This window comes from Macrobrachium rosenbergii, chromosome 22 (assembly GCF_040412425.1).
Source record: "Macrobrachium rosenbergii isolate ZJJX-2024 chromosome 22, ASM4041242v1, whole genome shotgun sequence".
In the NCBI taxonomy this organism is placed as follows: domain Eukaryota; kingdom Metazoa; phylum Arthropoda; class Malacostraca; order Decapoda; family Palaemonidae; genus Macrobrachium; species Macrobrachium rosenbergii.
The window spans coordinates 13,801,566-13,818,260 of record NC_089762.1 but is presented as its reverse complement, the minus strand read 5'-3'; the positions used below and the strand labels follow the sequence as shown (position 1 = coordinate 13,818,260).

At 35.5% G+C, this 16,695-nt stretch overlaps 1 protein-coding gene across 2 annotated transcripts in view; it reads right to left on the bottom strand.

Annotated features, from left to right (window-relative positions):
• Positions 1 to 675: 675 nt before the first annotated feature.
• LOC136850584 (E3 ubiquitin-protein ligase MARCHF11-like) overlaps positions 676 to 16,695 on the bottom strand; it is a 250,404-nt gene continuing 234,384 nt past the window's right edge. For both annotated transcript variants that reach the window (XM_067124226.1, XM_067124227.1), the window contains exons 4-7: positions 16,212 to 16,354; positions 9,171 to 9,254; positions 5,133 to 5,252; positions 676 to 4,204 (exon numbers count right to left, since the gene is read on the bottom strand). In XM_067124226.1, coding sequence (XP_066980327.1) covers positions 3,971 to 4,204; positions 5,133 to 5,252; positions 9,171 to 9,254; positions 16,212 to 16,354 — 581 coding nt within the window. In that variant the 3' untranslated portion in view covers positions 676 to 3,970. The remainder of the gene's footprint in view (positions 4,205 to 5,132; positions 5,253 to 9,170; positions 9,255 to 16,211; positions 16,355 to 16,695) is intronic.

Sequence of the window (16,695 nt, the reverse complement as noted above, 5' to 3'; positions counted from 1 at the left end):
GCTCATGGCCTTCATACCTCTGTTTTTCATTCTTCTTAGGCACACCCATCTAATCAGAAAAATTACCAAACATCATGAAAAAGAAAGTTTCAGCTTACCAGCAAGATGTCGTCATTCAACAGCAGCTTATGAAAAGTGCTTGGTGATGGCTGGCACCCACCCACCCACCAATTATGACCTTGTTACCAAGTTTCAAAGACTGATTCCAGCTCACCCTGAGGATAACTTCTATAAAAAAAAGGAAATGGTCTGTATTCCCATAGGAACAAAAAATAGTATGAAGCCAGGAAAATAAAAAAAATATTTAGGATAAAGTCTGAAAGTATGAAACAAAATGTTTTGGAAAATGTCCATGCTGTTTATAGCTGAACTCCTTGTAAGGTAGCAGCCCTTTTGTCACTTAGCTCGGTTACTTTCTCTCCTTTAATTTTTACCTGCTGCCTTTGCTCTTTTTCTGTTTTTAGTTACCTTAACTTTTCTAAAATTTTTCACACCTCAGTTAAAGAATAACACCTTCAGTCCAGCCTTATCAGAGTGTAGAAGTACCCAGTCATCTGAGTGCACTGATGTACAATACCTTATTATTTTAAATGAATCAATAAAGACACATTATGTTTGTCAGCAAACACAAATAAACAAGGAGTAAATTTTATATCTGGTAAATAAAACTACTAATGTAAGAAAATATTTATACTTATACCAGAGTAACAATTGCCATATTCATACTGACATATTTACCAGTTTTATAATAAAGATTTTTTGTCTATAAAATATGAGGAAAAACATGACCAAAAATGGAGCAGCAGCCGTATTGCAAGCTTCAGAAGTTAGCAAATTTCCAACCACCATACTGTAAACTGGTAAAAGTTCCATATTAAAGTGCAACTTTGTTTACATAATCATCAGTTAGAAATGCAAAATCTTTTTCCTTAAAGTGTATACTGTACATATTTCATCAAATACAAAAATAAAAAAGTGCAACACAATACTCATAAGGGAGTGCAAATTGTTGAAAGTAGTGTAATACCTGTAGTACTTATTTTCATGTGAATTCAGTACTGTAATGATGTCTCACACATAAAAGGGATATTGATATGCATAATACCTTTTACAACATTATGCCAAAAACTAAGGATGACCATTGACAAAAAACGTCAAATTATTTCTGCATGCCATTTATATCAACATGCAAGGCACAATTCAATAAATTTATCATGGTTGCTTTGATGTTTCTCACAATAATCAAATCGCTCTTAATTGCCTGAAAGAGTACATGTTTCACAATACTGTAATAAGCTTTTTTCACTGCTTAACATCTGATGTAAAACTTATTGTGATTTTACTAAAGCAAAATCAACTGGGGATAATAAACTGGATAAAGATGACCGTTCAAGAGAGAAGAGGGACAATAAAAAATAATTACAACTTCTGGTTTACATTCAGATTTTACTAGCCAATTTTTTTTAAGACTGATATGTTCAATTATGTATTAGGCTAGCTTTATCAACAAATCTTATAATACACTGACATCATCACAAATGTGACCAATGAGAATCATATTTTGTCATTTAATGGATGAGGTGATGGGGTGATGCAGAACATAAAAAGCTCCTAGGTGGGGAGAGATGGAGAGGTTAGGCAATCATATGGATTATGAACAGTATTTAACCATTGCTAGAAATTGAGCTATATGCACTTACTATGAATCTAAGGATTGGACTGCATAGACTTTTTAATGACTACCTGATTTATCCCTATGCCAACACTTTGGGTAATATCCTTCTCATTCTTTTATAAACTGACTATACTGTACTGTATTTTCATGTATTCCATCAAAAATGAGAGAACACTGCACTGCTTAGGTAACTAAGTCTTCAGTAGTGGTAGCCATATCAAGAACGGTCAGAACTTGACACTTGTTTCTCACCATTCTCATAAGGCAGCTTTTCAATGTCAGGGTTTGACATTTATTTCTCATTCTCACTGTAGATATACCTTTTGAACAATCTAACTATGTTTTAATTAATGTTAGTTTTACATTCATTATTAAGTAGTATTTTATTATTTATAAAAGTAAAATGATCTAACTAGGGGAAAAGATATTTAACAAATATACACAATGGTTTTAAGGAAGTTATGAATTCAGTATTATAATACAGCACTTTTGTAATGCTCTTCCCCATGGTAGGAGGTATTAATGTGTTTATGAGTAAAATGACTCCCTCCTAACAAATTTAGTAAAAGTGATTACGGTATCTACAAATGAACTTATGAATCAGCGTGTGCACACTTGAAATTATTTCTCACTCCATTAAAAAATGTGGTTATTCATGAAAAATGTACAGATGATGTAGACATGAAACACACTGCAAACATACAACTTTGCAGAGAATAAGTATTGCATGTAACATTTTTTTACTAGCTTGGGAATTAAACTAAAAACAAAGGGGATTATGAATACCAATTCCCTGTCAGTACTGCATAAGAAATAAATACAATTTTCCTATTTAAAAGACTGATGTAAACTGGTGGACTAAATAACACAGTCCCAATTAAATGTATTTACCACATTGGGACTTACAAAGGCCTTGCCATTTTGCAATTTGTGCTATAGTTATTATAAACACAAATTTAAAAAATTTTGAGAAAGCAAAAGCACACATTTATAATTGTATTACAAGCTATAAGGACTACAGTATTCAAAATCAAGTCATGTCTGTACTGTATATGGAACATTATACAAATTTTCATATACTGAATATCATAACTTTACAAAATATGCAATGATATAACATAATCCCAAATTACTCTTGACACTGCACTGTATTACAAAAGCTTTGCTTTGCATTCAAAAAGAACAGAATTTTTTAAAAAGGCCTAATCCATGCTGTACACTGATTAAGTACACTGTACCCCTACTGAGATACTTTATTTTTCAATAGTGACTAGGTCGGACAGCAAAAACATTACCGTGTGGAAAAAGAAAGTGGTAAATATGTTAAAGACAAACAAAATATGAGAACACTGAATATAATCAGCTATCTGAAGGAATAACGGATGATGGATAGGAATATTGGACAACAGCTGTTCATGAGCAAAAGTTTAGATATAAAACTGTACATATAAACACGAGGATGTAAACCTCCAGCTTAACAAGCAATACTAAAGCTACATTGAGGCAAGTGTAAGAATGAAATTATCAACCTTAGCAGCTTCAGATACTCTTCACTTGGAGTCTACCTAACAGAATGAGTGCAAGTAATGCTGACAACACCATTTCCTCCTATATCATTACACCATTTCTTTCATTTATACATTGCAAATATCACATTCCATTTGTCTTGTGTTAAGTGTCTCAACAACAAATTATTAACTTTAGCAAACATGCTAGCCGGGCAAATTTCTATCAGCAGCACTCAGTTCATTGTTTATATACATGGTATATAAAACTTTTAAAGGATCGTCCACTATATGTATTATGAGAAATGTAACAGTTGAATGATTTATGAAGAAACAAGAGATCAGTGTTAATGAAAATACTCTTTCAACTCTAAATCTCAAAATATTTTCATGGTCACCGATAGTTATCAGTTGTTTTTAATCTCACATAAAACTAGAATTAGCCCCCTAAAATAGAAGTCCCTACCAATATACTGCTTTTTTTTGTCTCTTTTGTTCTTTAATAATTTGCCGTTTCTTAATTTACGAATTATCATGGTAGTTCATAATAACTAGAAAACCTTAGTACTTTTGTTCATTTTTGGACATTACAATCATTTGAACTTTTTTGTCACAAGAAATGGTTATTATTTATATGAAAACAGTGAAATGAAAAGAATAAAAGACATATGAAAGAAAGCATAAATATGTCACTGAAGTTACCAAAAACACTGGATTCAATTCACTTACCTATGAAAGGCTAAAATGTCATGTAACAAGTCCATCAAAAAGGATTAACAAATTACTAGCGCTAAACAGGGGCATGCCCAAACTGTGAATCTTTTCGTCTGTCGTATTCTGCTATATGCCATGTTTGGTTTAAATACAAAAAGCGAGTAAACAACCTATACAATGTATTGCGTGCTTTCACTTCCACATACATTGCAACAAAAAAGGCTACAAAAAAAAGAACGCCACAAGTTAACGTAACCACTTCTGATTTTGTTAGTTCTGCATCATCAGTTTTCTTGGGAACAACACGATCCTGTGAAAAAAATAGACACTGTATATACATATATATAGTCCAGCAGATGAAAAAACAGCACAAAAATTTTTAAGGAATTAAATGTGTCCAAGAGTCAGCCACAGATTTTTATCAAAATTCACAATGCAATCAGGTTTCAGCCTGAACTTTTGTTGGGTTTATCACTGAAATTAATTCTATGCTGAAACAGTTTCCAACTAAATTCAAGAACCTCTGGTGGCTAAATATGAAATGGACAAAACAAGTAACATATATAAAAATAAATGTATATATGTACCACTTTATTTAATAGTCAAATTACTATCAAACCTTAAAAGTAATGCAGTACATTATGTGTTCCCAATCATGGACACCATCCTTACCTTGGAATTTTCCCTGCCAAGAAAAATACAAACAACCTTTCAATAACCACTGACTGAAATGACTGTAGTTGGAATGTAAAAGACCTTCATGCTCCCTTGGTCACAGCACGAATGGTGATCATCTAACAACAAACAATATTGCACTGGCTCATTGTCAACCTTATTAACGTTAGTGTCAAATTTTCTGGACTCTAAGTGAATTTCTACCAGGTTTACATCTCCATCTCTGCCATGTAATGCACACAATGAGTGTAAGCAGTGCAAATAAGCATGTTTTATGTTAAACTGATAACTGAACTTGAAAGACAAACTTAGTATATCCTATTATTTTGATGAAAATTTTTTTTACTCTTTTAAGTGATAACAGACATTAAAAGAAAATACTTGGATACATTCAATTACTTTTTATCAACTGGATGTACAGTACTGCATTACTTAGAAGGAAATAAACATAACTGAATACACCACAGCTTTATACATAAAAACAACTTCTGTCAAAAATAGTCATTGAATACACATACCTGTACCAATATATTGAGCCAGACTTACAAAAAAATTTACTTTACCTGTTTGAAACAGATGATTGTTATGGTAGCACAGGCAGCCATGATGATGAGACAAACCAAGAAGATGGAGTGAAGAATTTTGTCAGCACGTGAACATGATGGTAACTGCCAGTGATTTAACTGTCGATACAATGAAAATGGGTTAAAAATCAATTCGTAATGAATCAAAATGAGGTTTTACCTTCCACGCGCTACCATGTATTTGCTTCTAGTTTTGTTAATTTCCAGTGATGGTGACTGGTTAGTCTTAAATTAAGTTGGTATGACAGCACAGAGTCTTAACTTTGGAGCAGTCTCTAAGTGTGATAAGATGTTAAAGTGAGCAAGAGGCTTAGCATGGACCTCTTGACTCAGCAATCCTATTTAGTCTGGTACAATGCTGCTTTTGCATTTTCAGTCTTGGTTATTAGGGTTCAGTCTCTTGTTGCTCTGCCTATTACCATAATTTCTCAAAAGTTGCATGTCAATTTCTATAAAGACTTCACAAGTGGACCTGATGAATGGTAACAAGTAAGCAGCTTTTTTAAAAGAGACAGGGGAGAGGGACCTTCTGGGAGGTGGAATGTTCAGCCCTGAGGCAGATTATGGTCTCTGAACAATCTGTGAGGGGTACCCCATATGAGGCCCAGTCTTGGCAAAAAAAATAGACTGACCCAACAAAATATGATCAGGCCATTTTAAGCTGCAATATGAAATGATTTTGGGAATGAAGAGATTATCTGCACATAGGTTTTTCTAGTAATAAGTGTCTATTCACTTCTAGTCATGTCCTGCAACTGATTATGGGAGTAACAGAAGGAAACCCTATTTTTAATTAGAGAAATGTTAATTTCAATGTGAATTTCTTTTCTTTCACAAATAATAAAAATATCTTTATTTGAAGATACTATATATATTTTTGCAAGTGTTTCACAAGATATCCATTAGATACTGCTCAAATACCACAGAGCATGAAGGTTCCAGAATATCAAGGTATCGAGGTGATATGACTCACTCTCTCTCTCTCTCTCTCTCTCTCTCTCTCTCTCTCTCTCTCTCTCTCTCTCTCTCTCTCTCTCTCTCTCTCGCATAAGACACTGGTTACAGCTCAGAGCTGTGTTGGACAATGATAACAGCCCAAGACTACACTGAACACATCCTAGGTAGGATGCAGCTTCCTCAGATAGGTTAATTAGCCTTGGATATAGCCTTGTAATTAGCAGTCATACATTTTAACAAAGGCAGAAGGAGGGGGGTAGATTCAGAGGGAAGGTTGAGTCATTACCTTCAGGGATGGCTCAATATATGGTGCATGCATCAGAAGTGCTGCACTGTATGTTTTGAAGAGGCACATTGAACGCCAACATAATTTTGATAAATTCTCACCTACTCAGTCTAGAAATATTAATCAATAACTGATACATACTTACATACAATGAAATTCAACTTACATTAAAAATATAATTAAAAATAGCTGCATTTTTTAGATTAAAATTAGTCCAATAAAAATGCAACTACTGTACTGTATAGTTAATGATTTTATTTCATGCACATCCTTTAGACAAAGTCATCTTACATAAATACTGTAAACATACTTTCAAAGGACTCAAATGGACATGTATGCATAATGCATGTCACTAAAATATGAAAAAATTGGGGCATGGAATACAAAAAGTTGGCCACTCTAGTGAAGTAAGAAATGGTGCTTTTTGTCTTGATATAGTATTTCATTTCTCACCTCGTTTTTTTTTTTTTTTTTTTTGTGGTTACACACATGAACCACATACAGTATATGTACAAACAAGGCACTTATTGCCTAATACATGTGGGTGAATAGGCACTTATTACTCGATTTACAAATTTGAAAATGGCTTCTTAGAAACTAAGGCACTACAGCATATTTAAAAACACAGCAACTCAAATAAAAACAAATTTTCTCAAATGAAATAAAATTTCTCACAGCCTAACATCACTTATTTGCCCAGTTGGTAAGGAAACATTGTCAGTGCAGATGAAATAACATATGAGAGGTTTTCGTCAACTTCAGTAGCTGCATTTCCCTTGACTGCTTAACCTCCAAATAAACTCTGATGTTTGCCTTTTGAACAACATGGTTTCCACCCAGGGCTATACTGCACACCTTTAACATAAATTAACTGCATGTACAGTGAACTTTTCCTCTTTAGCTAAATGTCTTAGAAGTTAAGAAATGAAATACTGTGAAAATTCAAGGGAAAGTCTGAGATCATGAAGTTTTCAATGTACAGTATGACACAAACTCTAGAGCTAACACAATTAAAGTAATTGTACTTTTATTTTGTAAGACACAAAATATAACTGCTCTGTATATTTTCAGATAATGATAATGAGGTAGTTTAAAACAAAATTTTTAGGTTTGTGCACAAACAAAGCTTCAAGTACTGTAATAAAAATTGGCTTTATGGCATGCAGTACCAGTGAGTTTGCAGAAGGAAAGCATATATATATCTGAAAACCAAATAGTACTGTAGTGTGGAACTATGATGGCAGTGTTAGCTACTTAATTGATGGCATAGATATGGAGACTCATCCTGAATAAAACACTGTAAGTTTTACATATCCCATTCATTTTTTAATACAATTTGTCCAAAAGACTATCGATGGTTTTGACATGTGATGGGAAGGGTGTTGTGTGCTTGGGCAAAAGCCCAGTCATTGAGGCCATCGAGGTCATTTGACACTATAATGAGATTGGTGATGTGAAATGATTTTAAATTAAAAAGTTGATGGATTAATGATGAGGGATAGTCAGAGAGAAATCAGCTGGATGGAAACTTTTTGGAAGGCCCAAGAAGTCATGGAAAAAGGAACAGATGAATTCCTTGACCAAACAGGAATTCAGGTGCAAAGGGCACAAGAGGAGGGTGAGTGGACTCATTTCATGTCTTACCTTGCAAATGGAAAATCTGACATGAAAATGTTATTGAAGAAGATTTTTTTTTGCTTTTGGACTGTTGTGCATATACAGTTACACCATAATACCTGTATGCTTGCAAACATTTAACTGACCATACTCATTACCCGCCTTTTCATGTCAGGTTTTCCTTTATGGGGGTACATGTCTGACGAGTTCTCTAGATTTTCTTGTCCCTTGTGCACTTTCTGCTGGAATTCTCATTAATCCAAGTCAAAATCTAATCCTTTCTCTAATATTCTCTGATAAATTCCCACCCATTGGCATCCTGCCTCTGCTTACATAATGATCACTCTTTAACTGATTGCATTTTTATCTTTTTTATCAAGTACCCAAACCATCTCAATATGTGAGATCTCAAATCTATTTTGTAGCCACTAAAAACTTGATTTCTTCTATTTCCTAATTTGTGATGTAATCTTTACAGCATAGCATACTTCAGCCATAGCTCAGCATTTTGTAATTACATATTTTCAAAATCCCCTCCATTTTCATTACTAGTGCCCATGTCTTTGTTGCATACTGAAACAGGTCTTACATATGTGTTATAAAAATAGTGCATTATTTATCAAGTGGAAACTTGTATTTACCAGTTGTCTAGCAATCTCTCAACACTTTTCTAGGCTGTTGCTCCTCCTCTTCTAGATGCCCCTTTGCTTCTGGCCTCACAATTCAGTATACAGTATCTCCAATGTAACTGAAATGTTCCACTTCCTTCAATGTTGGCCCTTTACCATACCATAATCCACCTTATCTTCATTATGAGCTCCTTTAATAAATGCTGAGCACTTAAAATCCCTTGTACCTTATAAATTTTGAAACCCTGAGTATCTATGACAGCACAGGAGATGCTCAGGATTGTAGTTTACTTGAACCACAAGTATTTCATTCAGATTTGTTTTTTATGTGTTGCTTTACTAAACAACATATCACAATGCTCTCTCACTGTCTACATGTTTCATAGTGTCTGATAAAAGTGAATTTTGGTTTATGTATGCCAGGTAAGACTATACAAAAGCAATACAGTATTTATTTTACACAATTAATTAGCAAAATACTGTGCATAATCAGCTAATATGCATTCAACATTAAAACAACAAACTCACCCTAAACTTTTTGTGTCGATGAAACTGGTAGTTGCACAGTTCACATGCTGGAGCCTTTTTAGATCGCTTAACTTCTAACCATTTCTGGAATTACAAAAGATCACAAATTACATAAAGCAATTTACTGTCAGATACAAATGAACAGTATAAAAGGTATTAACGGCTTAAAATTTTGGGAGAGAATAGATTAGGGCATATGCTGTATTACCCAGTACTCTCTATTGTTTAAAAGTTATTAAATGTAAACCATCATAAGTATTGGCTCTTGGAATTTCTACACTAAACCTGGGACATTACTTATCTAATTCATTACTTCCACCTCTAACTGCGGGATGCAAAGGGCTTCACCTGGTTAACTAAGAAAATTCAGTAATAAGCCATAAATACATTGATCATCTACTACATGTCTCATAATATTGCATACTCGTACTTCTTGTACATCTTCAGAATACTTTAGACTATAATTACACTCACTGGTAGTTCTATTAATTGTACTTGGTTTTTTGACATCTTACTCCCAGGTTGATACATAGAGACTGGTAATGCATGGAATAAGGGAATGCCATTCTGACAGCTGTAGAACAGAAAACTTATAACAAAATACTACATTCTAAAGAGATGTTTGACCTAGGAAAAACCTACTATTGGTAGCCACTGCAGACTGGTATGCTGGATAGCTGAAGTCCATAATTTTTACACTAGATGCCTAGCAATATTAGGCAAATAATCCTCATGGTACACAAGAATTAAAAATCCACATGAAGTTCACGGCTCAAAAAGGAGGATGTGTAGATGACTTCCCCTCCTTCCATCTGGATAGAACAATGGATGGCAATGGAATCTATCTATTCCCTTGCCTTGTTGAAGAAATAAGGAACCAATAACTGTTTGGCTAATTCAGGGCCAATAGGTAAGTGGTTCCACTGAAAGCTAGTAGATTGTTCAAGGCTTTCAAATCTCGGATAATGAAGGAAAAACGCATATTGTCCTCCATTCCTTCCAGTCTTGCAGGAATACATCTCTCGCTATTGCCTGAATGTCCATGTTCAGAGACACATACACTGGAAGCTGATGTTTCTTGCATGTGGCAAACCAGTCCACTCCCTGGATGTAGAAGCATGTTAGCAATCACTGACTTGGGAGGAGCCCTGGATGAGCCTAACCTCTTGATATAAGACATTTCAGTCATATTGTCTAGGACCAACAAAATGTGGGTCCCCTTTGGAGGTTTCAATTTTCTGAGATGGAAAGATAGCCAATAGCCCCAGGAAGCTGATATGACACTCCCTCAGAAAAGGTGACCATCTTCCCCCTAACAGACAACCGTCCCAATGGCCTCCTCAACCTGTCAAGGAGTCATCCATACATATTATCACTCATATAAACAGTGGAGTTAGGTCGGCCTGTTTGCCAGAGACCCCTTCCAGATCCTACAGTCACAATCTCAGGATTAGATCTACCACGGACCCAAACTGTAACAGGCCCAGACTTTGTTCCAATGTCATCTGGAAAACCTGGGCTGTGCAAGGATTCTTCTCAGGACCTTCCTTATTCTGGTTTGAGTGCTGGTGGGAAGAGAAAGCTGGCTGCAAAGAGTAGCCCAACAAAGTCCCAGCCTTAGAAAAAGACTGCTGGATGTAAGGTGGGACTTGTTCCTGTTAAGAGACCATTTGACTGGAGTCTGTCAACTACCACTCTCAGGTTTCGTCAGAACTCTCCTCTGGTGGCTCCCCCGATTAGCCAGTCATCTAGGCAGGCCACCACTTAAATTTCTGGAGCAAAACCTGGGGACTAGTGATCTCTTGGACAGACCAAAGTGTAATGGGGAAGATGGCTGACATACGCTGTTGTCACACCTGTGTGAGTGGGACATAGAGCCGAGGCAGTCGGTGTACAACAAGAGATAGAGCCCTCCTGTCCTGAGTCCTTTATATTCTATTACTGTGCCAACAAGCACTATTCTGGCCAAGACAAACTATAAGAGAATTATTTGTAATTGGAGCATTGGCGGGATCATGAGAGTGTAACTCCTCTGAGGACAAACAGCGGCTATGTTATAAAAAATATGGCTAAAAGAAATTGGTAGATGAAGAACACTTGTCGCTACTGAAGTAGCAGAGTTAAGAAGTGAGATACATGTATAAAAAATTAAGGCACCTGGCTCCATATTTCTATGACTTTGTGATGGTAAACTTATCATTTTAAATACAGTTTTTTTCAACAAAATTTCACCCAACAGTCTGTCTGCCTAAATTGGATGCTTAGAGGGACAGAAATTCTTATGAGCATCTGCACAGTAGTTTTGCTTAAGTAATTACTTTTACTGATATTCTTATTAAGATTAAAAGAATGTTTTCCATTTTTTTGCAGTTTTTTAAAATTTTATATCATGTCTAGTATTTCAAAATGAACTGTATTCTTTCATAATTTTAAATTTACTTTTCCTTATGGAAAAATAGTGCTGGACAGCCTCAATGTAAAAAAATCTGGTGATCTAAAAGCCTTAAAACTTGGTAAGGGTCTGAATTACAAGAATGCAAAAAAATTCCCTGCAGTGAAGAATTTATCAAAACCGTATTTCCATATGTTCTCTGATGTACTATAAAGTCTCTTCCCAACTTCTAAAAATTTTCACAATGTAATGAAGAGCCAGGCCAGGTTTGGTTTGGGATTTCAAATAATGAACAAGAATTACCTCTTGAAGCTTGTATTAAGTTGGTTCTCATGGCTCACGAACCTAAGATCTTTTGGTTGTAAAATGCACTATTGATTATTAGTAAATGTCTGAGTAGCTTAGTAATGATTAAATTATGATACACAATTTAACACTGTGATTTCAAAGGGACCCAAAAATCATTTATGGCAACAGTAATCAGACTGCTTTTGGCTATAACAATATTGTTTTTTCATCACTTACTACAAATTTATTTTTCATTAAAGAATGCTGGTTGTCACCAGATGTCTTTAGAAACTTGAAGGATTAATACCATTTAACCCATGTTGAAGTTAATGTTTTCTATTTACAACCCAGTCCATTTTGTAGATCAGATTTGTCTATTATTGAACAGGGGATATATCGTGTGTGCGCATGTAAATATAATATACGTATATAAATATATACATATATATATACAGTACACATATACAGTATATATATTTATATACATATATTTACATGCGCACACACAATATATAAACAGTCAGCCACATTAATGTGGGTCAGCAATACTCAGATCCACCACTGTACTGTTACTGCCAAAAAAAAAAAAATTATTCTGGAAAAAACCTTTCAATGAAATTCAAATTGTGTCATACCGACAAGTGAAAAAAATGATCAAAACAAAGCATTGGGCAATGCTAGTACCCACACGTTATCCTTTGTTGTGTCCAACCTCTAGCCATGGGCCACTGCATTCCGTATGAAGTCCATGCCTTTTCCTTTGGTGTATCTCCCATGCAGTGTGCGTGCTCCATTTCGTTGTTCAAAAGCAGCCTTTACGAATCTGTGAAATGGCTCCAGAGCGTGCTAGGAGTTTGTCTCGTGGTGGTGAGAAGAAGCCAAAGAGGGTCGGAAATGGTCAAGTGCTTGATATGATTGAAATAGAAGAACTGTCATGCTGAGATTGGCAGGAAATTAAAAAAGAACAGATCGTTGATTCACACAATCTATAAGAATTGCAAAAGCATTTCTGAAAGACTTGCTACATCATCCATGAGTGAAAAAGTGAAGTATACAGTGAGGGATAGCGTTAGTTAAAACTGAAAAGGCACTGCACATGTAAACAAAGGACATGACAAAGAAGAACGTGCCTAGTGATAGAAATATTTTATGGCAGAAGGCCTTATCCTTGTATGAACAATTCAGCAATAAGGCTGAAATTGTAAAAGAAACCAAGCCATCTACATCCAGTAAATGACAGTTAAATTTATTTAAGCATCTATTTAAGCTCAAAACATTAAAATGACCAAAGAAATTGCATCTGCCAAAGAAGAGGCTGCCAAATGTTTCCTGCAGAGCTCAAAAAAAAAAAAAAATCAAAGGAAGCTATGATTTCAGGCTGGTTTTCAGGAATTACATGTGTAAAACAGGTGCCAGGCTTCAAAGCATGGAAGGAAAGGGTGACTCTGGCACTACGTGGCAATGCAGTTGACCATATGATAAAGTCTGGCATTAACAAACAAAAAATCCCTGCACTCTGAAGAACAAAACCAAGAGGTTTCTTCCTGTTAACTGGCGACACATTACCAAGCCATGGATCACTGCAATGCTTTCTTATGCAGCCGTCCATGAATGTTTCATCCTCAAAGTAAAAAACTCTTTAGAGAAGTAAGGCTTGCCTTCCAAAGTTCTAAGGATAACAGATAATGTTTCTGGCTATTCTCAATCCACCACTGTTGAACACCCAGATGTGCAGGTTATGTTTCTGCCTCCCAACATAACTGCACTTCTCCAGCCATTCAACCAAGGCATCACTTACCATGTCAAGGCCGCCTACACTTGGCAGGTCTTTGACATGGTCCGTTCAGCTATTGATGCAGACCTCAGTGTAAACATCACAGACTACTGGAAAGCATTCACCCACTGCAGGTACAATATCATTTATCTGGGGAGCAATGGATGAACGGAAATCAGAAATGGCGATTGCTTGCTGAAAGAATCTATGGAGCGAGGCTGTGAATGAATTCAAGGGCTTTCCAGCTATCAACAGTGAGGTGCAGAGGATCATAGATTTGGCAAGACAAGTTGGTGGTGATGGAATGTGCTAAAGGATTGATGACGATGTCATCAAGCTCGAAGATCTAATCAAGTCATCTATGTTGGAGGATAAAGGTGAATTGAAATGTGAAGCTGAACCTCAGAAATAGACACTGGAGAAGATGAGCAAAGTGTTCAGTCTAATTCAAACAGCTAAAGATATCATCAAGGTTTACAGTCCTTCCATGGAACTGAGTATCAGGTGTGCAATGGACTCAAAAGACATACGAAAGAAATGTCAATTGCGATTTTCTTCCCGGGAAAGGATAAGAAAAAGTGTCCACTCGTGATGATCCACAGCCTTCAACTTGATCAGCTCCCGAAATCATGCCATCCTCTCCCTTCAGGTCTCCTCTGCCTCCCCTAAGCCCTGAGGATGACCCTGATGACCATTTGCCATTTCATCGGACAATCAGTTGTTCGAATGCAATACTTAGGCCATCATTTATCTTAATTTCATTAGCGAAGGCAATGGATATTATCATCATTTTCATCATCATCATCATCATCAACACTGTCATGGCCGGTGCACCGTTCCATAAAGGAGGAAGCGACTGGTGAGTACCCTAGATATTTTTTGTCTACAGCATTTCCATTCCACTATTGTGCATATTAGGCTATCATATGAGAGAGAGAGAGAGAGAGAGAGAGAGAGAGAGAGAGAGAGAGAGAGAGAGAGAGAGAGAGAGAGAGAGAGAGAGAGAGAGATTCTGATACTGTGCATAGAAACTTTCCTACATACCGTACCACTCACACACACACACACTTTCCCTCTCCCCCCTTTCATTTCTCATTTCTAGGTGCTTTTGTCCTAATTTTCACTGCATAAAAGGATGAAAAAGCTAAAAATGATAACCGTACATCACTGCTCCCAGTGTCAAAGCTGATGTACATTCAGTGATGCTCACTATACAATAAGATACATAAGTAACCATAAGTTGTTCATTCCTGCTTAGTTCAAAATCTTTTTTTTTTATTAATACTATACTGTAAAAGAAATACTGCATCCTTGACTTTTGTATTATTCTTTGTATTGTATAACCAATAACGATTACCATAAGAGGTATAGTTAGCTTATATGGGGATAAATAGGTTGTCTGTATGATCGGGATGTACATATATAGTAATCTGTTACATACTGAGTTCAAGATCATGTCTGGTTTCAGGGATGTGATTGGGGATCATGGAGCATATTACCTGTGTATAATGAGAACTTACTGTGTGTATACATATGTGTGTGTATATATATATATATATATATATATATATATATATATATATATATATATATATATATATATAGTATATGAAGAATTATATGTATCTATATATAAAATGGATGTGTGTGTGTGCCAGCATAACAATGAAATACACTGAGCAATTTCAACCAAATTTGGTATACATATGACTTACTATCTTGGAAAGAACACTGTGAGGGTAACACATCACTGGCACAAAAGGGGGTGGGGGTGGGAAGGGGGTGACATGTAAAAATAACCGAAAACGACAGATATTAGTGTCTAATCCATAGTTTTTGAGGTTGTAGAGATAAATAGTGACACTCCTAATGCCCTTTACATCAAAATTCAGCCCTGATAGGAAGAGGGGGAAGGGAAGGGGTGACATGTAAAAATAATCAACAATGACAGATATTAATGTCAATCCATAGTTTTTGAGGTTGCTGAGATGAACAGTGACACTCCCAATGCCCTTTAAGTCCAAGTTCAAGGATAGGAAAGCATAAGAAGAGGTGGGAAAATGTAAAAATAACCGAAAATGACAGATATTAGTAACTAATCTATAGTTTTTGAGGCTGCTGGGAAGTACAGTGACACTCCCAATGCCCTTTAAGAGCAAGTTTAGCCCTGATAGGAAGGGGGGTGATAAGGGCAGGGAAGGTGGTGACATGTAAAAGTAACCAAAAACAACAGATCTTAGTGTCTAATCTATAGTTTTTGAAGTCGTTGAGATGAACAGTGACACTCTCGATGTCCTTGAAGTCCAAGTTCAGCCCCGATAGGAATGGGAGGTATATATATATATATATATATATATATATATATATATATATATATATATATATATATATATATATATATATATATATATATATATATATATATATATATATATATATATATATATATATATATAAAGCTGGTGCTGTATATGACTAGAAGCATGACTGCAATAAAAGCATAAAGTCATTCAATTTCTGTCATTGACGGAATCATGTGAATGAACTTACACATAATCAGGTTACAGTAAATGAAAATAATGCTTACATTAAGGCAGCCCTGGTGGATGAACTGCATTGTACCTGCACATCTGCAGGGTGAAATAAGGGTATCCAGTCCATCACCTTGTGGATGGTGACAAATACGGCACATAGGCATTGAAGCTGTTGATGAAGATGCAGACAACACTCCTGCAAATGAGATTCATATTTCAATAGAGAAATAGAATTAAAAATCAGCATTTTTTACACGGGAACAAAACACTAAAGTGTTATATCAACTAATAAAATACTAACATGCATGTCTACATGGAAAACAGATAATCTTCAAAAAGTAAAATAAAAAAAGCCCAGAAAAAATGTTTAAAAACTGTATATTTACAGTAAAAATACCTTGCCAGTGAACAGTAGGTTATATGGTATCATAATGAGAAAATAAGAAAAAATCGGAATGTTTACAAAGGTTCACACCAAACTCCAGAGTTTACTCTATCATCAACACCAGTATTTTTCACTCTGGAAACTACTTGGCA